Genomic DNA, 25,826 nt, shown 5'->3' on the forward strand with positions numbered 1-25,826 from the left:
GGAACCTCCATACTGTTTTCTCTAGTGACTGCACCAGTTTACATTTGCACCAGCAGTGCCCAAGTGTTCCCATTTCTCTACATCCTTGCCAACACTTGTTTTTTCTTATCTTTTTGATAATAGTTATTCTAACAGTGTGAAGTTATATCTCATTGTGGTTTTGATTGGCATTTTCCTGATGATAAGTGATTTTGAGCATTTTTTAAAATTTACCTGTTGGGTCTCTGTATGTGTTTGGAAAAATGTCTATTCAGATCCTCTATCCATTTTATTTTAATTAATTAATCAATTAATTAATTTATTTTTAAAATTCAGACAGAGAGAGAGAGAAGCAGAGACACAGGCAGAGGGAGAAGCAGGCTCCATGCAGGGAGCCCGACGTGGGACTCGATCCCGGGTCTCCAGGATCACACCCTGGGCTGCAGGCGGCGCTAAACCACTGCACCACTGGGGCTACCCCTCTACCCATTTAAAAAAATTTTTTTATTTATTCATTTGAGAGAGAGAGAGAGAGAGAGAGAGAGAGAGAATGAGACTGTGAGCAGGAGGGAGAGGGAATCTGAAGCTGACTCCACACTGAGCACAGAGCCTACATGGGGCTCAGTCCACAATGAATGAGATCATGACCTGAGCTCAAACCAAGAGTTAGATGCTCAACTGACTGCAACACCTAAGCTCCCCCTCTCTGCCCATTTTTTAGTCCAGTTTTTTTGAGCTAATTGAGTTCTTTATATATTCTGGATATTAACCCCTTGTAAAATATATGATTTGCAATGATTTTCTTCCTTTCAATAGGTTGCCTTTTCATTTTGTTGGTGTCCGTTGCTGTGTAGAAGCTTTTTCATTTTTTTTTTTAAGCTTTTTCATTTGATGTAGTTCTACTCATTTGTTTTTTGCTCTTAATTGCCTTTGCTTTTGCTGTCAAATCCAAAAATCATTGTCAAGACTGATGTCAAGGTTTTCTTCTAGGAGTTTTATGGTTTCAGGTCTTACATTTAAGTGTTGATTCAATTTTGAGTAAATTTACCAGGAATTTAAAATAGTGTAAAATAGTGGTCGATTTCATTTGTTTGCATGTGGCTGTCCAGTTTTTCCAGTACCATTTATTGAAGAGACTGTTCTTTCCTTGACTGTATATTCTTGGCTTCTTTAGAGCAGTGTTTTTGAGCTAGAGTATGTGGGTGGGGATGAGTAGTGCTATTGAAAAGATCATGAGGGCAGGTGGCTTAGCAGTTTGGCTCTGCCTTCAGCCTGGCATGGGATCCTGGGGACCCGGGATTGGGTCCCGTGTCCGGCTCCCTTGCATGGAGCCTGCTTCTTCCTCTGCCTGTGTCTCTGTCTCTCTCTGTCTCTCATGAATAAATAAATAGAAAAAAATCTTAAAAAAAAAAAAAAAAAAGATCATGAACTCTGAGGAGTTTTTCAGGGCTGTAACCTAAATCAGTTTTAGGTTGAACAGATTATTTTCTCTGTGCTCTTTCCTTTTCTATCTAGCTTTTGAAGGCATGTCAGAAATGGGTAGTACTCTGGAGATGTCTAGTGTTTCCATAAACATGCCATGTTTGAAGCCAAGGTGCTATTTTATTTATGTATTTATTTTGCTGCATTTAGTCATTATCAATTAAAATGGCTAATACCTACTATGTACATAACATTATTTATTTTAAAAAAGATTTTATTAATTTATTCATGAGAGATACAGAGAGTGGCAGAAACGCAGAGGGAGAGAAGCAGGCTTCTTGCAGGGATCCCAATGCGTGACTTGATCCTAGGACCCCAGCATCGTAACCCGAGTCAAAGGCAGACACTCAGCCACTGAGCGACCTAGGTGCCCCTCTTTTTTCTTTTCTTTTCTTTTCTTTTCTTTTCTTTTCTTTTCTTTTCTTTTCTTTTCTTTTCTTTTCTTTTCTTTTCTTTTCTTTTCTTTTCTTTTCTTTTCTTTCTTTTCCTTTCCTTTCCTTTCCTTTCCTTTCCTTTCCTTTCCTTTCCTTTCCTTTCCTTTCCTTTCCTTTCCTTTTCTTTTCTTTTCTTTTCTTATCTATCTATCTATTCATTCATTCATGAGACACAGAGAAAGAGAGAGGGAGTGACATAGGCAGAAGGAGAAGTAGGCTCCCTCTGGGGAGCCCAATGCGGAACTTGATCCCAAGATCCTGGGATCAAGACCTGAGCTGAAGGCAGACGCTCAACCACTGAGCCACCCAGGTGTCCCTTTTTTCTTTTTTTTTTTTTAATTACAATTATACGTGTTCCCAGGATGTTCTATAAGAATTCTACAAAAGAATATCACTGGATCATATTTAAGTTAGAAAAAATTGCTTAAAAATAATATGTTGAGTTCTTACTCTGTGTCCGCATTGTTATGAATACTTCTCGTGTATTAGCTCATCTAATCTTCACAGTAACTCTATGAGAGTTATTATCTCCATGAGGATTAGTAAATAAACCAAGGTCACATCACCTGGTAAATAGTGGAGGCATGTTAAAAAAAAAAAATCAGGTTCTTTGACTAAAGTATTTATGTTCTTTTTTTTTTTTTTTTTTTTTTATGATAGGCACACAGTGAGAGAGAGAGAGAGAGGCAGAGACACAGGCAGAGGGAGAAGCAGGCTCCATGCACCGGGAGCCTGACGTGGGACTCGATCCTGGGTCTCCAGGATCGCGCCCTGGGCCAAAGGCAGGCGCCAAACCGCTGCGCCACCCAGGGATCCCAAGTATTTATGTTCTTCACCGTAGTGGTTTAATAAAGTTACCATAGATTATTTATATCACCTGTAAAGCAAATAATTAAAAAAATTGGACTTTTTCTGTCTACCATAAGGTGAATATGTTTTTGTGAAAAATATCTGAATATATCTCAAAGTATCTAAATCAAGCATTTAACGGGCATCTTAGAACTTATATAGATCTATATGAGTTAGACTCTACCAATATTTACTGAGCGACTGAGCATCTTTTACGTACAAGGAACTGTACTAGCTGGTTGGGAACTAACATTTATTGAACAGTTGTTATATTTCAGATGGTCTTAGATTACTTTATTTCTTCAGCTCATTGATCCATACAGTAATTCTACTAGATAGGTATTCTCAAAGTTAGGCATGGAGAATTAAGCTCTTGTATCCCAAACAGCAATTATAGAATTTGAACCTGAGTCTGCCTGACAAAAAAGGCCCATTCTCCATTTCTGATTCATCTGTACTTCCTTGTGTCTAAATTTAAGATGTGTTCCCTGTTTCTAGGAGTGTATAATCTAGTTCAGGGGTTCACAAAGTGGATTCTGCAATGGATTGGTGGAGGTCCCTCATTCACTTTCAGAGAGTCCAGAGTTCAAAACTATTTTTATAATGATACTAAGATGTTATTGCTCATTTTACTGTGTTCATAATATGCACTGATGATGCAGAAGCAATGGTGGGAAAGATTATTGGCACCTTAGCATGAATTAATGGAGCGGCATAAAACTGCACTTGAGTCATGGCTTTTTTTTTCCTACTATACACTTACAGTGCAAAAAAAAAAATAGTTTCACTTACAGATGTCTTTGATGCAGCAGTAAAAACTTTTATGAATGGACACTCTAGTGTATATGTGTTGTTTTTTTTTTAAAGTTGTATTTATTTATTCATGAGAGACCGAGAGAAAGGCATAGACATAGGCAGATGATGGAGCAGACTCCCCGCAGGGAGCCCGATGTGGGACTGGATCCTGGGACTCAAGGATCACACCCTGAGTCGAAGGGAGCCGCTCAACTGATGACCCACCCAGATGTCCTTTGTGTATGTTTTATTAAAAATTGAGATATAAATCCTACATACACATAAATCACACGTTGTGCTTTGCCTGCAGCTCCTCCTGCTTGTGCTTTCTCTCTCTGTCAAATAAATAAATAAAATCTTAAAAAAAAGAAAGTCACATGCTTTACTGACTGAGCCAGCCAGGTACGTACCCTGGTACACTTTTAAAAGTGTACAATTCAGTGGTTTTTATCATAGTATGAGGTTGTGTTGGCTGTTACTACTATCCATCCAGTTCCAGAACATTCATCACCCCAGAAAAAAGCCCCATACTTTTGGGCAGTTATTACCCATTTCCCCTTTCTCTGGCACTAGGCAAAGACTAATCTACTTTATGTCTTTGGATTTTCCTATTCTGTGTTATTCCAGATAAATGAATTTTAGTACGTTCTTTTGAATAAATACTTCTTGGTTTGCTGTATGCCTTTAGGGCCACCCGGAGATGTAGTTTTTTTGTTTGTTTTGAGAAAAAGAGTAGAGTACAGAGTAGGGTGGAGGGAGAGAGCCGGGGTGGGGGGAACGTGAGAATTTAAAAAAAAAATGTTTTTGGAACGTGAGAATTTTAAGCAGGTTCCATGCTCAGTGCAGAGTCTAACTCAGTGCTCCATCTCACAACACTGAGATCATGACCTGAGCCAAAATCAAGAGTCCGATGCTTAACTGAGTGAGCCACCCAGGTGCTCCAAGATGTAGAAATAAAAAAAAAAAATTTTTTTTTTCCACTGCTTAGGTTCACCTGCCTGGCTCAGTCAGTGGAGCATGCGACTCTTGATCTTGAGGTTGTAAGTTTGAGCCCCACATTGGGTGTAGAGATTACTTTAAAAAGTTTCACCATTTAAATGGAATAATACAATATGTAAGTCTTTTGTATCTGGCTTATTTCACTTAGAATAATGTTTTCAAGGTTTATCCATGTTGTAACAGCTACTTTATTCCTTTTAAAAAAATTTTTTTAGGGGATCCCTGGGTGGCTCAGTGGTTTAGCGCCTGCCTTCAGCCTAGGGTGTGATCCTGGAGTCTTGGTATCAAGTCCTGCATCAGGCTCCCTGCATGGAGCCTGCTTCTCCCTCTGCCTATGTCTCTGCCTCTCTCTCTCTGTGTCTCATGAATAAGTAAATAAAATCTTTAAAAAAAATAAAAATTTATTACTATTTTTTAAAAGATTTTATTTATTTATTCATGAGAGAAATAGGCAGAGATAGCGAGGGAAGCCGACTCCTCACAGGGAGCCCAGGGTGCAACTCAATCCCCACACCTGGGATCACGCCCTGAGCTGAAGGCAGACGCTCAACCGCTGAGCTACCCAGGTGTCCCCTCCGCCTTTTTAAAAAAATAAAGCTTTATTGAGATACATAATTCAAGTGCCATACAAGCCATACATGTACAATTCCGTGGGTTTTGGTATATTCACAGCTATGTGCAACCCTTACCACAGTCAATTTTAGAGCATTTCCATCACCTCAAAAGAAACCTGTGTTACCTGGTAACCATTTAGTTACCACAATCTCCCAAGTCTTTCTCCTACTTCCCCTTTTCCTAATAAAGAACCACTAATTTACTTTTGATAGGTTTCTTTATTCTGCACTTCCATATGAGTGGAATCCTAGAATACGATTTCATATGTTTTCTCTTTCTCCATATCCTTATAATCTTTTTGGTTCTAAAAAAAAAGAAACAACTTTTTGGTTCTAGTTCTTCTAGTGGGTGTAAAGTGGTATCTCATGGTAGTTTTATTTCATATTCCCTAATGACCAATGATGTTGAACATCTTTTTATGTGCTTATTGGCTATTTGTATACTTTCTGTGGAGAAGTATATAATCAAATTGTTTGCTCAATCTTTTATTGTTGAGTTATGCATTCTTTATATATTCAGGGTATTAATACCTTATCAGATATATATTTTGTAAAGTTTTTCTCCCATTCTGGTAGGTTTTCATTTTCACTTCTTGATGGTATCATTTGATACAGAAAATTTAAAAATTTTGATGGTTCAGTTTATCAATTTTTTTCTTTGGTTTTACTTTATTTTAGGTACAGCTAAAATATTAACTATTTAACTAATATTAAAATATTAACTATTAACTATTGTCTAATTGAAGGTCATGAAGATTTACACCTATGTTATCTTGTAAGAGTTATTTTTAACTCATTTTTAAATCTTTGATCCATTTTGACTTAACATTTTATATAGAGTGAGGTAAAGGTTCAACTTTTTTTTTTTATGTGAATATCTGATTGCCCCCGCACCATTTGTTGAAAAGGTTATTCTTTCTCCCTTTGAATTGTCTAGACATTAATTGTTCATCAGTCTGTTTTCATTGGGCTGGAGTAATTTTTTAGGCCAAAGGTTTGTTCTGACCTAGAAGAGGCTAGGCTCTCAGCTGTCTCTTTCCCTAGTTCTTACTAGTTGAACTAGCTACCTGGCCTGCGGCTCGTTCCTCCTGATTAAGAGGAGCTATTTTTTGAGAATCTCTTTAGGCCTGAATTTCTTCACAGTCTGTCTCAAATAAAGTTAGTTCCTTTGTGGAGAGCATTGGAACTTCCCTTCCCTCCCCTGTCTTCCCCTCCCATTCCATTCACTTTCCTTCCCTTTTCCCTTTCTTTCAAGATTTCATTTTAAAGTAATCTCTACACCCAGTGTGGGGCTTGATCTCACAATCTCAAGATCAACATGCTCAGTTGACTGAGCCAGCCAGGCACCTTAGGAGCTGTCTTTTCTTACGGACCCTCTCTCTCCCTTGGACAGAACCTCTCAGTTATTAGTCTCGCTCTTGGCTAGGGTGGTAGCTTTTGGTCTCCTTGGCTTGTATCTCCTGGCATTGAGTCTTTGCTTTATGAGCTGCGGAGGATATAAGATCAAGGCCCCAGTATTCTCAGACTGCTGCACCTTGGATAGAGCCTCTGTTAATGGATGGGGGCGGGGTAGAGGAGGAGCCCATGATCTTCTGGTCCCACTTACCAAGAATTTAGCCTCTTCACCTTGGGTTGTAGGAGATGAGAAATGCTGGCAGCCTACTCCTTCTGGTGATTGATTGGGAGCCAGGGACAGAAGGAATGCTTTCTTAGCCACACCCACCTAGAGTGAAGCTTCCATCAAGCTGGGCTGTGGAGTGGATCATGATGGCTCATATGCCACAGATGTTCACTGTTACTAAGTTTTATTTTTTTATTTTTTAAAGATTTTATTTATTTATTCATGAGAGACACACAGAGAGAGACAGAGACATAGGCAGAGGGAGAAGCAGGCAGAGGGTAAGCAGGCTCCATGCAGGGAGCCTGACATGGGACTTGATCCCGGGACCCCAGGATCACGCCCTGGGCTGAAGGCAGGCACTAAATCGCTGAGCCACCCAGGGATCCCTGTTATTGAGTTTTAGTAGATTCCTTTGAATCTACTTTCCTATTTACTATATGACTACATTTCCGAGACTTAAATTTTTTTTTTAATAGTTTTCAACAGCTTTGCTTGTTTTCCAGGGTAGTGTGTCCAGGGAGCCCCTTATGCTAAGATCCCAGAAGTAGAACTCTGTTATTTACACAATGTAACACTCTGGTTGGGATTAATACCAATTTAATTTCAGTGATATAAAACAACAGCTTTGCGCTTAACATAGCTCTGTTCTCTTCTTTCCTTTTGCTGTTATTGACACAAATTACATTTTTATATATTATGTGCTTGTCAACTTAGATTTATAAGTCTTTATGCAGATGTCTTTTCAGACAGGAGAAAGAAAAATATAATTTATATGGTCTTTCTGTTTATGTAATAGCCTTTATCAGTGCTCTTTATTTCCTCCTGTGGATTTGAGTTACTCTTTAGTATCTTAAACATTTTTAGTATTTATTATTATAAGGCAAGTCTGCAAGCTACAAATTGTCTCAGTTTTTTCTCAGAATGTCTTCATTTTTCCTTCATTTTTGAAGGATAGTTTTGCTTGATATAGAATCCTTCATTGACAGGCTGTTTTTGTTTCAGGATTTTTAAATATGTCAACCCACTGCCTTCTGGCTTTTCTGGTTTCTGATAAGAAATAAGCTGTTAATTGTATTTAGGATCCCTTGTACATGATGATTCACTTTTTTCTTGCTGTTTTCAGATTTCATTCTTTATTTCAGTTGAGTAACCTCAACTGATTGATTTGAAGTTCACTGTTTTTTGTTTTGCTTTTTTAATATGCATGCTCAACTCTGCTTGAACCCCTCTAGTGAATATTTCATTTCAGTTATTCTACTTCCTCAGAATTTCTATTTGGTTCTTTTTTAATAATTTCTATGTTTTTATTGATATTTTCTTTTTGATAAGACATCATTCCCTTGCTTTCCTTTAATTCTTTTAGGCATGATTTTCTTTAGCTCCTTTTTTTTAAAAAAAAATATTTTATTTATTTATTTATTCATGAGAAACACAGAGAGAGAGAGAGGCGGAGACATAGTCAGAGGGAGAAGCAGGCTTCATGTAGGGAGCCTGATGCGGAACTCGATCCCGGGACTCCAGGATCACGCCCTGGGCCAAAGGCAGGCACTAAACTGCTGAGCCATCCCTCTTTAGCTCTTTAAGCATATTTGAAATAATTAAGACCTTTGTAATAGTTGCAAATCCAAAGTTTGGACTTCCTCAGGGATAATTTCTTTTGCTATCATTATTAGCATGTGATTTTTTTTTCCAGTGTGCATTTTCTACTTTATAATCTTAAATGGCCACTCAAGCTTCAGCCATAATATTCTGTGTTCCAGGTAGCATGAAGGAAGAAGGGCTGCAAACATGCTTACTCCCTTTAAATATACTTCCTAGAGGTTGTATATGATACTTTCCCTTATAAACCATTGGCCAGAATGCTATCATATGATTACTCCTAGTTTCAAGGGAGTCTGGGAATTGTGATCATCAATTTGGATTGCCTTTTGTCTGAGTTTTTATTAATAAAAAGAAAAGAAGAATGGGTTTGGGGATATAGTTAGCATTTTATTTTTTTATTATAGTCCATCTCTTTGGTTGCTCTAATATATATGCCTACCTTTTTTTATACACATATGACACATTCACCTCATCCCAAGAGGGACTTCTCCAGTATTTCATTTAGTTATTGCATTCAGCTCAAAGCCTAGGATGTCTGAGTAATGTGCAGTCCTCTGACAAGATACTATTCCCAAAGCAATTAGTGTACAATAGGTGTAATAGAAATAGGATAAGAGCAATAAAAAATTACTATGCAGAAAAGGGGAGATAATAACATATAAAAGTCATAGCAATTACTAAATGTTGCTGTATAGGAAATTTGAAGACTTTCTGTCCTGGCAGAGGAATAAATTTCTGCATTAAGCATTGTTTTTAAGCCTGATGACTCTGGTATTTATTTACCTCTGTGCCTCACTCATCTCTACCCCACTCTAGCTTAATGGCATTTATGGTGAAGCTGTCTGAAGTAGTTGGCTTGTGTGAAAAGGCAACCCTAAGGAACCCCCTTTTTTTTTGTTTTGGCAATTAGTTTTATAGCCTTTATTTTATCGATTTTTCTTTTTTGTCCTCATCAGCTATATCACCCATCCCCCCATCCGTATGTCTCATTGCTTAATAAAATGGTAAATAGTAAGCACTCAAAATTGACGACTGAAAAGCTAGTGATCATAGTTCTGCGGTGGCACAACACCTGGTTAAGCCATTGCCTGATGATACTGGAATGCTACTATTTTAAGGGAAGTAGGAAGAATTCAGAATGTTGTATGTGTTGCCTGTTAGTAACTCTTAACAAAATTATACCAGAGTAGTAAAACTTTGACCAGAGCTAAGCAGTCAGTAAGCAGAGGTATAAAGGAATAGATCTTTGCTAATACATTTCTTTCCTGTGGCCTGCAACCCAAGTGGACTAAAAGCCTCTTACTTCGAAGCCTTATAGAGTAGAAAAAGTGAACCACTGCACTCCAAAGTACAGTGGCTGCCAAATGGAAATGAGACTGGAACTCTGCCATTTAAAGGCTATGAACCTACTTGATCATGTGTGTGATTTTTTAAAAGTATTATTGGATTTGGTTTGCTGATACCTTGGTGAAGATTTTTGCATCTATATTCGTGAGAGGTGTTGGCCTGTAGTTCTATTTTTGTGGTGTCTTTATCTGGTTTTGGTATCAGGGTGATACTGGCCTAGGTATGAATTTGGGTGTTTTCCTTCCTCTTCTATTTTTTTGGAATAGTTTGAAAAGAATAGGTATTAACTATTCTTTAAATATTTGGTAGAATTCACCTAGGAAGCCATCTCGTCCTGGACTTCTGTTTTTTGGGAGTTCTTGAGTACTAATTCAGTTTCATTGCTGGTAATCAGCCTGTTTACATTTCCTATTTCTTTGTCCTTTATTTTTTTGGTAGTTGATATATTTGTAGGAGTTTATCCATTTCTTCTAAGTTGTCCAATTTGTTGGTATATAGGTTTTCATAATATTTGTTGCATTTGTTTGTGTTTCTGTGGTGTTGGCTGTTATTTCTCCTTTTTCATTAAGTGATTTTCTTTGAGTCCTCTCTATTTATTTCTTGATCAATCTTGTTAGTGCTTATCAATTTTGTTGATCTTTTCAAAGAACTAGTTCTTGGTTTCATTGATCTGTTCTATTTTTTTTTTAGTTTCTATATCACTTGTTTCTATTCTAATTTTTATTTCCTTCCTTTTGCTGGGTTTGGGTTTTGTTCTTCTTTTTCTAGCTCCTTTAGGTGTAAGGTTAAATTGTTTATATGAGATTAGCTCTAGTCTGAGTTTTACCTCTCTGGTATAATTTTGTTGCAAGTTACTAGAAGCAGACAACACTTTTGACATTCTGAATTTTTCCTGTTTCCCTTAAAATAGTAGCAATCCAGTATAATCAGGCAATGGTATAACCAGGTGTTTTGCCATTGCATAACAATGATCACTAGCTTTTCAGTCTTCAATTTTGAGTACTTAACTACTTACCATTTTATTTTATTTTTTCTTTTTATTTTATTTACTTTATTTATTTATTTATTTATTTATTTATTTATTTATTTATTTTAACTACTTACCCTTTTATTGAGTGATGCCACATATGTTACATTGTTTCTTATGAAGCATCTTACTCAGGGCACCAGATTCTGTATTAGGATTATATCCAACCGTTTGTGACCCCCCAAAAGTGAAATAATAGTAGTTTTAAACATGATATAAGTTTATTTTTCCTCTTGAAAAGAAGTCCAGAGATGGGTAGCCCAGGACTGGTGCAGTGCTATATAATGTCAGGGAACCATTTTCTTTCTATTTTTGTTGCCTTGCCATTCTAAGCATGTGGCTTTTTTCTCATAATCTAACATGGCTGCTTGCATTGCAATAACTCATCCATGTTCCAGCCATCAGGAAAGAGAAGGGTCCAAAGAATAATGTACCCAGTTTCTTTAAGGACATTTCCTGGAAATCACACTTAATACTTTTACTGTTGTCCCATTGGTTTAAACTCAGTCACATGGCCTAACTACAAGAGAGGCTGGGAAATGCAGGTTTTATTCTGGTGTGCACTTAGCTCAACTCAGGTGTTCTGTTACTTGGAAGAAGGGGAAAGTTGTTATTGGGCAACAACCTCCAGTGCCTGCCACAAGCATCCAGGTGAGGTTCTTTTACTTCCTGCTCATTGGTAGTCTCTAATATTTAAAAATGCTCCATAATTCTTTCCATTGTATTCTTTTTTTCATACCATCTAAGACTTCTGAGTTACTACATTCAGATGTTTTCTGCTCTTTGAGATATAAATCACCAGTGTGCTTTCTTTCTCCTTGATTGATTTAGAACCTTGCTATTTTAAGATATGCCGCCAACAAGATATTTGAAGGTTTTCATGCTGGTGTTCATTTACCTTTTCTTTTTTTGCTACCCACATCGTGCATGTTGCCTGCACAGATGCCTTCAAAATGTGCTGCACTGACTGCTGCTGCTATGTGTCTTAGCATTTTATAAATTCTCCAATAATTGCTCTTATGTGTAGTTGTAATGTGGAAACTCCTGCAGTGCTTTGAAGAAAACTTTTATTATTATTTGCTTTGTTTGGGGAATGAATCTCTTTGTGTCTGCTCTCTCTCCTTTATTTTAAAGTTTTAAATCTAATTATACTGAAGTTAAAATTATATTTAGTTATGTTTTACATTTTACTCCATCAAAATTCTTAGCACCTTTTTAGAAATAACAGTTGGCTGAGAGTAACATAACACTATTTGAAGGAGGAGGCTATCAGAAGGGAAGAATAATGAGTTATGACTTAGGACTGTTTTTATTTAAATTTTGCTGAGCTTTATTATGTTTCCAGAGAGTTAACCTTGACTGAAATCTTTTAATGACTATGAGAATACAAAAATGCATTTTATTTATTTATTTATTTATTTATTTATTTACTTACTTATTTATATATTTTTAAGTAGGTTTCACACTCAGCATGGAGCCCAGTGCAGGGCTTGAGCTCATGACCCTGAGATAAAGACCTGAGTTGAGATCAAGAGTTAGATGCTGGGATCCCTGGGTGGCGCAGCAGTTTGGCGCCTGCCTTTGGCCCAGGGCCGGATCCGGGAGACCCTGGATTGATTCCCACATCAGGCTCCCGGTGCATGGAGCCTGCTTCTCCCTCTGCCTGTGTCTCTGCCTCTCTCTCTCTCTCTCTGTGTGTGTGACTATCATAAATAAAAAAAAAAAAAAAAAAAAAGAGTTAGATGCTTAACTAACTATGCCACCCAAGTGCCCCTAAAAATGCATTTTTAAACGCAAGCTCTTCATCATGTACCATGAGTGTAATGTAATGAGGCGGTGACTTTGTATGATAATAGATCTTGCCAGAGTAGATTCATTTAATTAAAAGGTTGCTTTTATAATTATTCAGAAGAATAATTGATGAGTATGCTGGCGATATACCTTGGTGTTTGAGTTCTTGTGTGTGTGTGTGTGTGTGTGTGTGTGTGTGTGTGTGTTTGAGTTCTAAGCTGCAGTGCTCTCATAGGTACGTGCATTGTCTGGAGGGTCCCTCATTGTGGAACCAGTATGTGCCTAGGAGCTATAGCCTGGCCTTTTATGCTTGACCCACAGACATGCTAGTCTTAAGTATACATTTTCTCTGAGTGAGGGTTGCTGTGTTTGGAAATTCCTAAAAACTGCAATAGTTTCTGTTTTTTTTTTCCTTTTCTGTGGCAAGATATTTCAATTCCAGTGTTAAAGAATATTTAGAGGCTCATGGGTGGCTTAGTTGGTTAAGCATCCCACTCTTGGTTTTAGCTCAGGTCATGATCTTAGGGGTCATGAGACTGAGCCCTGTATTGGGTTCTGCGCTCAGCTCAGAGTCTGCTCTCTCCCTCTCCTTCTGCCCCTCCCCCACTTGCACTCTCACTTGCTCTCAATAAATAAATAAAATCTTTTAAAAATATTTGATAAAGAGTTCAGGAAAATATTTATGGCTCCTCTTATAAGGAGGGAACATATTAATATATGGGAAGAGAGCACAGTGGGAAACCTAAGGATATGAGGCTCTGGCACTGGAAAATAGGATTTCTCTTCAAACGCTCTATTGTCATGTGGAAACAAAGCACAATACTGTAAATGTCTTCCCTTTCCCCCAACTGCTGCCTGTCTTCATCTTAGGTGAGGTTTGCCTCAACAAGTTTTTCATTCCAAAGTTAGTATGTTCAAAAATAACTATAGTTGACCCTTGAACAGTACAAGTTTGAACTACACAAGTCCACTTACATGTGGATTTTTTTGATAAATACAATACAGTACTGTAAATGTATTTTTCTTATAGTTTTCATAATATTTTCTGAAGCTTACTTTATTGTAAGAATACAGTATCTAAAATATAGTATACAAAATATGTGTTAACTGTGTGTGTTATCAGGAGGGCTTCTGGTAAAAGTAGGCTATTTTGTTGAGTTTTTGGAAAGTCAGAAATTTTATGCAGATTTTCAACTATGTGGCAGAGGACACCCAACCCTCTGTATTGTTCAACAGTTAGCTGTAGCTTTTTTCATATCATTCATACCTGAACAGGATAACTATGGCAGTTTTCTGTATTATGGTCTGGCAATGTTTTAGGTTTTCCTGGCTTATTGGAGTATGTTTTTGTTGTGAGAGTGGAAGTGACCAAAGAATTCCTAACTTGAAAAAAAAAATTCCTGGCCTGTCTCATGAATTATATGATGTTGGAGGTGATTGCGGTATTCTGGTCTTTTATATATAACCATGTAGACTTCTAAACATCCATCATTCCTTCCCCTAGAGAAGGAATCTCTAATATGATTCTACATTTAAAGATTGGAGTGCATTTGAACACCATAGAGGTAGGATTAGGAATTGTAAAGAAACCTGTAGTATTTGTGGGCATGAATATAGTTCAAGGAATGTAACAAGTCACCTTGTCAAAATAGTGCTTTCAATTTCAAGCAGCCTTTTTGTGGTGAAGGGGAATTTGGGTTAGGCATGAAGGCAGATTCTCAAATTTCTGTTAAATGTTTCCAATAAAATAGTACCTTGTAATTAAACTCTTTATACTTTTCATAATAACTTCCCATAAGACCCTTTAAGATAATAGGACAGGATGACAATTTAATTTTTATTCAGATCATATCATATCAAGATCATATCAAGATCATATCACCAAACTCAGTAATATGATATATTAAGATACAGATCGCATGTCATAACTTTTTCCCAAAACAACATTATTGCAATAATTACTAGAGGGCCCAGCAGCATGGTAAATTACATATCAAACTCAAAGTAAGGCAGCAGGCTAAGATTTTCTCCCCCCTCTTTAAATATATTTATTTATTTGAGAGACAGTGTATGTGCATGTGTGCCTGTGGCAGGGGAGGGACAAAGAGAGAGAGAGAGAGAATCCCAAGCAGACTCCAAGCTGAGTGTGGAGCCAGATGTGGGGCTTGATTTCAGGACCCTGAGATCATGACCTGAGCTGAAACCAAGAGTTGGACACTTAACCTACTGTATACCCAGGTACCCCCAGGCTAAGGTTTTCTACAGTTACCAAAGTGATCTTTTAAACACATAGTTCATATCCTATCACTTTATTACTTAAGCCTCCAATGTCATCCAGTTTTTTGAAGAATATAGTTCTCCCCTCCCACTTTGCTCTCTGGCCATTCTGGTCTTTCCTTGAAGATGCCAAGTTCATTCTTACCTCCTGGCTTTGAACTTTTACATGCTGTTTCCTCTGCTTAGCTAGCTGCTTCTTATCAAATTCCAGGAGTGCCAGATTGTGTAGTGGTTAAGGGCACAGTTCTGAAACCTAGTTGCCTACTTTGAAGCTATGTGACTTATCAGTGCCTTCATTTCTTCAACTGTAAAGAATTGGGTAATACAAGTAAATACCTTTGTGTTGTAAAGATTGAATATATACACATGAAGTGTAGTGTTGGCTATTATTCAATAAGTCTCACCTCAGATATCACCCCCTCAATGAGACCTTTCTTGACCATTTCATAAAAATTATCTACCCTGCCCCCTATATATATAATAGTTATTTGAAATTATTCTGTTGTATATTTATTTACTTTTATTTTTATGTCTCTCCCACTATAATGTTAGCTCCATGAAAGCAGGGATGTTTTCTGTCTGTTGCACTCCCAGTGCCTAGAACAATATATATTTATTGAGTGAATTCATTGAAGTCCAGTCCATCCCAGAAAGTCGTCTTAGGTGACTTAAGACTGAAAGGCCATTTGGGCTACTCAGTTGAGGGAAGATGTTCCCATGTGTACCTAGCATCATTAGATCATTTTCTAGCTACAGATATCTGGCAGGGGCTTGTCAAGAATGGTGTAAAGGTCATCAACAGAAAAAGAGTTGGTGGTGTCTGGGTGGTTCTGTCAGTTGAGGATCTGATCATGATCTCAGGGTCCTGGGATCGAGCCCTGCGGCTCAGTGGGGGAGTCTGCTTGTTCCTTCTGCCCCTCCCCCAGCTCATGATCTCTCTCTTGTTCTCTTTCTTTCTCAAATAAATAAATAAAATCTTTAAGAGAGAGAGAGAAAGAGAGAAAGGGAGTGGGTTGAGCCTGGGGATAAAATATGTATTCTATTTGTCTTCTGTTTTTATTTATTTCTGCTGCTTCAGCTGGTAAGTTCATGTCCCTTCATATAAGCCCTTGAGCCTACTTGTATCTTTAAGTTTGGGGACAGCTGGTTGTCCCTCAGCATTATAAAGTTACAACTTTATTGAGCTTCTTCTAAAATAGTATGAGTAGAAAGTACTGACACATAATTAGATACTCAGCTGTATACGATATTTTAGTAGTCAGAGGGATGGTCTAAGACCCAAAGTAGGCAATCTGAGACTAGGAATTCCTGAGTTACCAAGGGTGTCAGATGTGATAGCAGTTTATCCTTCCCTTATATTTGTACCTCTGCCTCTTTCTGTTACTCTCCCTTCCTTTTTTTTTCTTTTGTTCTCTTCCTATTCTTGTATTCTTTTCTGTTTCTCTCGTTCTACCTTCATTTCCATGTTTTCCTTCTCACATACCTAATAGAACCTCAAATATGTTCCATTACAGGATTCCCCCGATCTCTGGAAGTAGAGTGTTCCTATGAAACTTTTTGTAAGCTAAAATGGCATATAATGAAGAAGCAATTAATTTATATAAGAAAATGTTTTAGCATTCCCAAACCCAAAAAATAACCTTGCTTAGGCTTTTCTGGTACCTTAGGACACATTTTGCCAAGGATGCACAAACTAAATTGAGATAAAGTACAGAAGTGCACAGACACAGTTTGAAGTTCTCGTGGCTGGATGCTGAGATGCCCAGTGTAGTCCCAGTGAAGGAGCTTTGTGGGGCTGCTGTTGCTGCTTGAGTATGGGCTGGCTGTAAAACAAACGCTGAGTGCTATTTTCGGTTTTTGCCTTTTCCCTAAGAGCAAAAATCCTCTTCAGATTTCTTTTGGTCAGCAAAAACAGGTATTAATTTAGGTTTTTCATAAAAGTAGGTATCATAATGCAAAGTTTTAAAATCTGGGAGATATCTTTATTTGGGTTTGGCTTCTGCACCCAACATCCAAAATCAAATTCATCATCCCCTCAGATAAAATTCCTTCTCCCTTCTTCCCTGTTAGCAGTCACTCTGGCTCAAAACTATGAAATCATATTTGACATTTCTGTTTCCTTCACCCTCTGCAATCAAATGCAAACATATCCTGCTACATATAAATTGTCTCGTTCGTCCCACATTAATTCAACAAAGATCTGAGTTCCTGCTCTGTGTTAGATACAGTTCTGTGTTGTGTGGCATTTCCCTTCTACGAGGACTACCCAAATTCAGGATCTCAACACGTTATACTTTGCCTAATGAAGTGGCTTCAGAACTTTTTTCCCAGTCTCGTGTTCCTTTTTTTCAAACCAGTATTTCTGTAAAGCAGGTTAATAATGCCAGATTAATTCTCTAAAGCAGGTTTACTGATCTCATTCTTTACTTCCGAGAGCTAAACTCAAGCTTGCTGGTCCGGGTGACAACTCATATAAGTCGCAATTGAACCATATGATCTACCAAACTGGACTGCCCTTTTAGAACATAAATCCACATGTTCTCACATCCATGTTCCTGTTCATGCTGTTTTGTCTCCTGAGATAACATAAGCTTCCTGAGGGCAAGAACTTTGTTTTATTCATTGTAGTATCTCTACAACTCAGAATAATACCTGGCATGTAATAGGTACTCAGAGTAGATATTTGTTGAAAGAATAAATGAAAATTAAGTGAAACTTGTCAATCCTATTCATTTTTTATGGCTATTCTCAAATATTAATATTACCTCTCAGGAAGCCTTTTCTAATCTTCTGTATATTTCTATTTAAGTATAAATACCTATCTGTAACAGAACTTTTATCCCTCTTTTTTTCAGTATCAGTGCTGACTTTGATTGTATATGTGATGTGGTTGCTGTGAGTACTTGAGTTAAAAAGACAATGGAACCAAATTCCTTTGCTCGAAAAACTTGGCATCTAGTGGAGGATCAATCCATTATAATAATAGTAAAAGTAAGCAGTAGTAGTAGTAGCAAGCCTGGGATCTTATGGAAGCTGATCTGAAGAAGGGGATGGATAGGGTGCCTGGGTGGCTCTGTCGTCGGTTCAGTGTCTCTTTAGGCCCAGATCATGATCCCAGTGTCCCCACATCAGGCTCCCTGCTTGGTGGGGAGCCTACTCCTCCCTCTGTTTGTGTTCTTTATCTCTGTCAAATAAATAAAATATTTTTTTAAAAAGAAGGGAATGGATAATAGGAAGATGGGAGTAGGTTGGGGAAGGAGAGGCAGTTTTAGGTGGTCACATGTAGAGAGCGGCATAACAGGTGCATATGGTTAGAGCAGAAGGTGCTTGAGAAAAATGGTGAGAAGGGAAGCAACTACTTTGAAGAGCCTTGTTGTACTGTTTTAATTGAAGAGGCAGTGTTAAATTATTAACATTATCCATTTTGTTGGGAGAAAAGGGAAAACTTGGATGACAGAGTCCCTGTTGAATGATCAGGTGGAGTTGAAAACCTGAAGTAAGCAAAGGCCATAGCTTCATGGAGCTTCCTGAAAAAAAAAAAAAATTACTTGGGAGATAAAACTTCTGTTGCTTGGAATGTCTTTACACAGTGATTGATAGGCTATATAACCAATTCTCATTTGACAATAAAAGTTCAAAAGTTCTTTTCAGGATTTGAAGGCATAGCATACATACTATCTCAGTTTCCAGTGTTGATGTCATTTATTATATCTCAGTTTTTTGGGTAAGGAATTTGGGCAGGGCTTAGCTTGGAGATTGTTCTGCTCTACGTGGTATTAACTTGGGTCCACATGGTAGCATTCAGCAAATGAGTGGGCTTGTCTGGAGGGACCAAGATTGTACATGCTTGACGCTTTGGTGCGTATGTCCAGAAGGCTAGTCTCAACTGGATCGCTATTCCTTTCAGGATAGTCTTTAGATGACGACTTTTCTTTCTTTCTTCTTTCTTTTCTTTTCTTTTCTTTTCTTTTCTTTTCTTTTCTTTTCTTTTCTTTTCTTTTCTTTCTTTTTTTCTTTTCTTTTCTTTTCTTTTCTTTTCTTTTCTTTTCTTTTCTTTTCTTTCTTTCTTAAACTTTTTTTTTTTAAAGATTTATTTATTCATTCAGAGAGAGCGAGAGAGAGGCAGAGACACAGGCAGAGGGAGAAGCAGACTCCATGCAGGAAGCCCGATGTGGGACTCGATCCCTGGTCTCCAGGATCACACCCCGGGCTGCAGGCGGCGCTAAACTGCTGCGCCACCGGGGCTGCCCTCTTTCTTTCTTTTTTTTAAGATTAGAAAAAATTTTTTTAAAAATTGTTATTTTTAAGTATTATCTACACCCAACATATGGGGCTCAAACTCTTGTTCCTAAGATCAAGACTTGCATGTTTTACTGACTGAGCCAGGTGGGTGCCCCTAGACTTCTTTTTATGATCTCTCCAGTACAGTAGTTAGACTTCTGTATTTTAGGACACAGGGCTCCAAGAGACTAAGGTAAAAGCTACCAGTTTCTTAAAAGTCTATACCTGGAATTGGCATAGAGTCACTTTCACTGTACTCTGTTGGTGAAGGCAGTCAGGCCAGCTTGGATTAATTGGAGGGAAAATAGACCTTACCTATCAATGGGACAAGTGCCAGAGAAGTTTCAGCCACACCACTCTTCCATGTGCCTTCCACTAGTTTTAGGTAGATGTTATATTTTTCTGTTTCTTGAATTCCTTGGTTTTAGATTATTTCTATGATGAAGAGGGAACAGAAAGGCCTTTTATATGCTGTCCCTAGACATCTGAGTAGTTTTTAAGACATCTGAAGATGATGGGGTTGATAGTGACAGACATAAGGGCAAGACTTGATGTCTTCCTCACTTCATGTAGGACCCAGGGCAGTGCCTAGTTCATACTCTCAGAAAATATTTGTCTTGAATTCATTAGTATCGGATTTTGTGTATATATATCTGCTTAGACAGTAAGAGTAAGATTCTGGTTTATCTACTATTGAAGATAAAATAAGAACCTGCCCATCTAAAAGTTCATTAATTGATTAAAAATTTTTATAGAGAAAAGGTTTTTTTCAGGAGAACCATATCATTTGTTTTTGTGAAATGAACTCTGTCATGGGTCATAATAAAAAATCCTGCTAGTATATACTTTTTTTAGAGTTATCAGCTGTCTGCCTGAGTGCTTCCATTTTTCTAACGCATTTTGTGCTGTTGCTTCTAGTTACATATGCCACTCTGCACCAGCAGAAGGCATGCAGCCCAAAAGGGGGGTGGGGTGAAGAAAAGATGAGATGGAATCAAGCCAACTAGAGAGTGAAACAGATGGGTTGTGGGAGATGACCCTGCCCCCATGTTGTTTTTGTTCTGGCTGCTACTGATCATATGCGAATCAGCAGCCAAGAAATTGGAGTTGGTGATCTTATGATGAAAAAGAAAGTTTAATCTCCAACTGAGTGGAGTTATAAATTTACAACACTAAAACGTGACATAGATTATTTTCTTTTGCTTATTTTAATTATTTTTCCTTTGAGACATTTCAGAAAGTATTTTGTATGAGATACAATTTTTACATTTTTCTAAATAATATACATATAATCTGAGATAAATATACTTTCAGATTTTCTTTTTCATGCAGGTTATACAGTAAATAAAACTTTGATAGCGCTTAGGAATTGGTAGAGGAGACATTTTAATCCATGGTGATAACTCTACCTCCATGTTTTTGGATCTTGTCTCTATATTGTCACAGTTTGCTAGGACTTTCTTCTGTGGGCTGTTTAAAAATAAGTAGAAAAGTAGTATGTTTGATAGAGAAAGAAATATTCCCAATATATATTTTTTGTGCTAAATAGTCTTTTGTCAGTGTTTGATTTTGACTTTTGTTTGGCTTATTTTCTAAGGTCAAGATTGAGTACGCCTTGCTTTATATCTTACCAAGTCTTCACTTTGTTCTATGGAATAATCTTATTTTTTAGAAAGCATTGTAAGAATGTTATCCAGTATACACACATGTAGAGAGAATAATAGTATAATGAATCTCCATGTACCCAATACCCAGCTTCAACAGTTACCAACATTCTGTCGCTCTTGTTTCGTCTAACCCTCCCCATCCCCTGGCCCATGATTTTATGTAAGAGTTTTTTTTTTTTTTTTTTAAGATCTTATTTATTTATTCATGAGAGAGAGAGAGAGAGGCAGAGACACAGGTAGAGGGAGAAGCAGGCTCCATGTAGGGAGCCCGATGCGGGACTTGATTCAGAGACTCCAGGATCACGCCCTGGGCCGAAGGCAGGTGCTAAACCACTGAGCCACCCAGGGATTCCCATTGTTCTAATACAGTTATTAAAAATTTTTTTAAAGATATTTTATTTATTTATTCATGAAAGACACAACGAGAGAGAGAGAGAGAGAGAGAGAGAGAGGCAGAGACACAGGCAGAGAGAGAGGCAGGCTCCACGCAGGGAGCCCAATATGGGACTCGATCCCAGGACTCCAGGATCATGCCCTGGGTCGAAGGCAGGCGCCCAACTGCTGAGCCACCCAAGTGTCACGTGTTCTAATATAGTTTAATAATCTATCCTGAAACTCTGGAAATCATTAATCATTGAAATCAGTAATCATTGAAAACATTAATAGATACTATCATAGCATGTAATTTACCCAATAAAAATATGTAGTAAAGTATATATATAAAAGTTTTAAGTGATCTCCAAGCCCTTAATGAGCCCATAAATATGGGACTTATCAGTTCCTAAGCTACTAAAATTCTGAATGGAACACTCAAGAAAGCAGTTTTTCACATTATTTTTCTTTCATTCCAGATATTGACAGGCACAGTCATAACTGTGTCACTACAGAATATGACACTCCTTTCTTTAATCTATTAAAAATGTATATGTTTTAAGAAAATAGTTTTTTAAACTTAGTTTTTCCCTTTATGCCTAGTAGTAGACCTGGGTTGACTTTCTTATGGGGGCCATTTTCCATACTTTAATTTTTGAAAATATTTTCTGGAAGGACTGGTTATGCTGTTAAGTGCATGCCAGAATTACAGACTCATGCAGTTTAAATTCAAGCTTCATTAGAAAAAGCTTGGTATTCTGTGATGGATCTTTATTGTCCCTTGAGTAGTAACATGCATAAATATCAAATCTCTGAATCTCTGCAATAATAATAATAATAATAATAATAACAACAACAACAACAATCTAATTTAAAGTAATAGGAGGAAGGTTGTTCTGAATTAGTGAAACCTAAATTAAAGAACATTTTAAAGAATAGGTGGTTTAGGGATGGCTGGGTGCCTCAGTGGTTGAGCATCTGCCTTTGGCTCAGGGCATGATCCTGGGGCCCTGGGGTCGAGTCCTGCATCAGGCTCCCCGCAGGGAGCCTGCCTCTCCCTCTGCCTATATCTCTGTCTCTCTCTCTGTGTCTTTCATGAATAAATAAATAAACATTTTAAAAAATATATTTTCATGTTAAAATGTATTCTTTATCATTTTTGTTCTTTGTTATCATCTTGTTCTTATGTTGTCAGGTGTTTTATTTTTAGTATCCCATTTCTGGGTATTATGATTAAATATTCATATGTTAAAATATTTTGCAAATATCTATCATCAAATGTATATCTTTCTCTATTTTTTTTTTTAATGAAATCTAATGGCTTGGGAATTGGGGTTTTTTCTTCTTCATGTAATCTGTATACTCATCGTGAGACTTGAACTCACAACCTGAAGATCAACAGTCACAGGCTCTACTAACTGGGCCAGCCAGGCACTATGGGAATTGTTCTCTTAAATTTTCTCCCCCAGATAATGTTGGTATAATATAATAGTTTAGTACTTTTTGGATACTCATTAAAGTGTTTTTTTTCTCAAGGTAGTTCCCCTTGATATTTGGAAGATCACATTTATTCTGTAACTATTTCTCCTTAGCCACTATTTCTTTTTATTCCATTATATGTTATGTGTGCTGCTTTTATTTCAATTGTATGTTGTCCTCCTGAGTGATGTAGTTGAGGACAGTATTAGACTTGAAATCACACGCACACTGTGAGCATAGTAAATATTAATTACTTAATTTTAAAAATATTTTATTTGTTTTAGGGAGAGACAGCATAAGCAGGAGGGGCTGAGGGAGAGGGAGAGAGAATCTCAAGCAGGCTCCCTGCTGAGTGTGGAGCCCATCCCGGACCTTGATCTCATGACCTGAGCTGAAATCAATTGTTGGACCCTTAACCAACTGTGCCACTCAGGCATCCCAGTAAACCATTAACTTAAAAACGATGCTGGCTTACTTTAGAGAAAATGCTTAAGATTAATGGTAGCTTGCCAGTCACATAATTTAGAATAGTATTCAGCATGTGTTCAGTGGAATAGTTTGTCTCTTCACAGTTACATCTAAACCCTTGTCTACCCTTCCATTTCCAGGTTGCCATCACGAAAGCCAAAGTGGATTTCTCCAGTGTAGTGTGCCTGCCCCCTTCCGTCATTGCTGTGAATGGGCTGGACGGAGGAGGGGCTGGCGAAAATGATGATGAACCAGTGTTGGTGTCCCTGTCTGCGGCCCCCAGCCCTCAGAGCGAAGCTGTTGCCAATGAACTGCAGGAGCTCTCCTTGCAGCCCGAGCTGACCCTAGGCCTCCACCCTGGCAGGAATCCCAATTTGCCTCCACTTAGTGAGCGGAAGAATGGTGAGTACATATGGAATTATTATATTGCCTAAATTGGACCAAGGTCTTCATGTTTATGTTATAGATTATTGCTTTATTTCCTGTCTCTTAAAAGTTTTTAATTGAGAAATAGTTAAGTTTAGGTGATCATTATAAACCCAACATTTCCTGCCTGGGTTAATAAAACTGCTTTCTGATTCACCTTTCTGTTTCTCTGCTTTTCCCTCCCAACCCCTTCCATAAATTCATTAATTCAGTAAATATTTATTGAGCATCACTATCATAAACTGTGCTAAGATTACGGATTAAAAAATAAATAAGCCTTTGTCATTAGGAAATCTATCCTATACCTTGTCAGAGTAATCTTTTAGACTTCCCTAGCTTCATACTGTTCAGTGACCACTATAGGATAAAAACAAAAGCCATGTTTTTTTACAAGGCTTGCTAGATCTGATCTCTTTGTGTTTTTGTTAACTGCTTCTCTTATCATTCCCCCATTCCTACTCTTTGCTTTTTAAATTTTTTAAAAAAGATTTTTCTTATTTATTTTAGAGAGAGAAAGAGAGCGCGTGCACGCGTGCATGTGCATATGCATATGCATGAGCAAGGGGAGTGAGAGAATCTCAAGCACTCTTCTCACTGAACACAGAACCTCATGATGCAGGGCTCTACCTCATGACCCTGAGATCATGACCTGAGCTGAAATCAAGTCAGATGCTTAATGGACTGAGCCACAAAGGCACCACTAGTTTTTGCTTTTTATTTTATTTTTAAAGATTGATTTATTTATTTTGAGAGAGAGAGAGCATGGAGGGAAGGTGGGGGAGAGGGAGAGAGAGAATCTCAGGCAGACTGTGCTGAGCGTGCAGAGCCCTGTGTGGGGCTTGATCCCACTAACCTGAGATCATGACTTGAGCTGAAACCAAGAGTTGGATGCTTAACCAACTTCGCCACCTGGATATCCCCAGTTATTGCTCTTTTGTTCCAATTACAAACCATACACTCTTGCTTCAACTTTTGTTAAATAAAAAGTTATAAGGAACCTGGGTGACTCAGTTGGTTAAGCCTCTGCCTTTGGCTCAGGTCATTATCCCAGGGTCCTTGGATCAAGCCCTGTGTTGGGTTCTCTGCTTGGTGGGGAGCCTGCTTCTCCCTCTGCCTGCCACTCTGCCTACTTTTGCTTTCTCTACTGTCAAATAAATAACATCTTTTAAAAAATTATAATTTGTTATAAAAACTTAAGATTTCAATTTCAAACTTAAGATTTCAACAAAGGTGTAAATAATAATATAGCAAATACTTATGTACTCACATGCCATCTGACTTATGTACTGTTCTCCATGGAACTTCATCTGTCCCTGGGGTAACTACTGCCCTGAATTTGATATTTCATTGCCAAGTATTTCTGTATTTTTTTTTAACATACGAATATATTCTTAATCAATTTAAAATCTTATTTCTCATTTTTATATTATGTATATATTTATTGGAGAGGATTATATGTATTCTTCTGGAGCTTGTGTTTATTGTTCAATATTTATTTTCCTAAGAGTTATTAAAGGTATTCTGTAAATTCATCTCATCTAATCTGTAATTCAATACTTATCAAATAGTCCTACTTTTCTGTACTGATCTTTAGTGTCAGCCTTATCTGTTTCACAGTGTGCATGAATTAGTTTTCATGCCCTCTGTTCTGTTTCACTGGTCTCTGTTCATCTTTGTGTCATGCTACATCATCTTAGTTATTGTTGTTTAATAATCATTCTTGTTAACCTGTTAGGATAGTCTCTCCTTGCCTTTTCTGTTTCCAGAGTTGTTTTAGCTGAACTTGTCCTTTTTAATTTTCCATAATTTTAGAATCAGCTTGTGGAGTTAATAAAAAAAACAAAACAAAACCAAAAAACATTGTTTTTTTTTCTCCAACATTTTATTATGAAAAATTTCAAACATATGATAAAATAAGAGTTTTACAATGAATACCTTTATGTTCACCTCTTAAATGCTACCATTGACGTTTTCTTTTACTTGCTTTGTAACATATCTATCCATCCCTCTATCAATCCATCGTATCTTTTAGATGTATTTCCAAGGAAATTGCAGACACTAACACACTTTCATTTTATTGAAGTGTAACATTAATCTAGAATAACACACAAATTTTAAGTGTCCTGGTTGTTGAATTCTCACAGACTGAATACACCTGTGTGTAATTACTACTTTGTGAGGAAATATTCCCAGCATCCCATAACTACCTTATGTGCTTCTTGCCAATGGAGTACTTCCTCTTTTTTGCTCAAAGGAAACTACCATCCTGATTTCTAACACCATGAGTTAGTTTTGCTGGTTTCTAAACTTTAGGTA

The 25,826-nt window shown here is 37.4% G+C and overlaps 1 protein-coding gene across 4 annotated transcripts in view; it reads left to right on the forward strand.

The window, feature by feature from the left end:
• MRTFA (myocardin related transcription factor A) overlaps positions 1 to 25,826 on the forward strand; it is a 198,047-nt gene that overhangs the window by 57,275 nt on the left and 114,946 nt on the right. For 3 of the 4 annotated variants that reach the window (XM_072843822.1, XM_072843821.1, XM_072843823.1), the window contains one exon: positions 23,225 to 23,486. In XM_072843822.1, coding sequence (XP_072699923.1) covers positions 23,225 to 23,486 — 262 coding nt within the window. Of the gene's footprint in view, positions 1 to 17,672; positions 17,809 to 23,224; positions 23,487 to 25,826 lie in introns of those variants that run through there. The other variant, XM_072843824.1, reaches the window with a different exon arrangement.

This window comes from Canis lupus, chromosome 11 (assembly GCF_048164855.1).
Source record: "Canis lupus baileyi chromosome 11, mCanLup2.hap1, whole genome shotgun sequence".
NCBI lineage: Eukaryota > Metazoa > Chordata > Mammalia > Carnivora > Canidae > Canis > Canis lupus.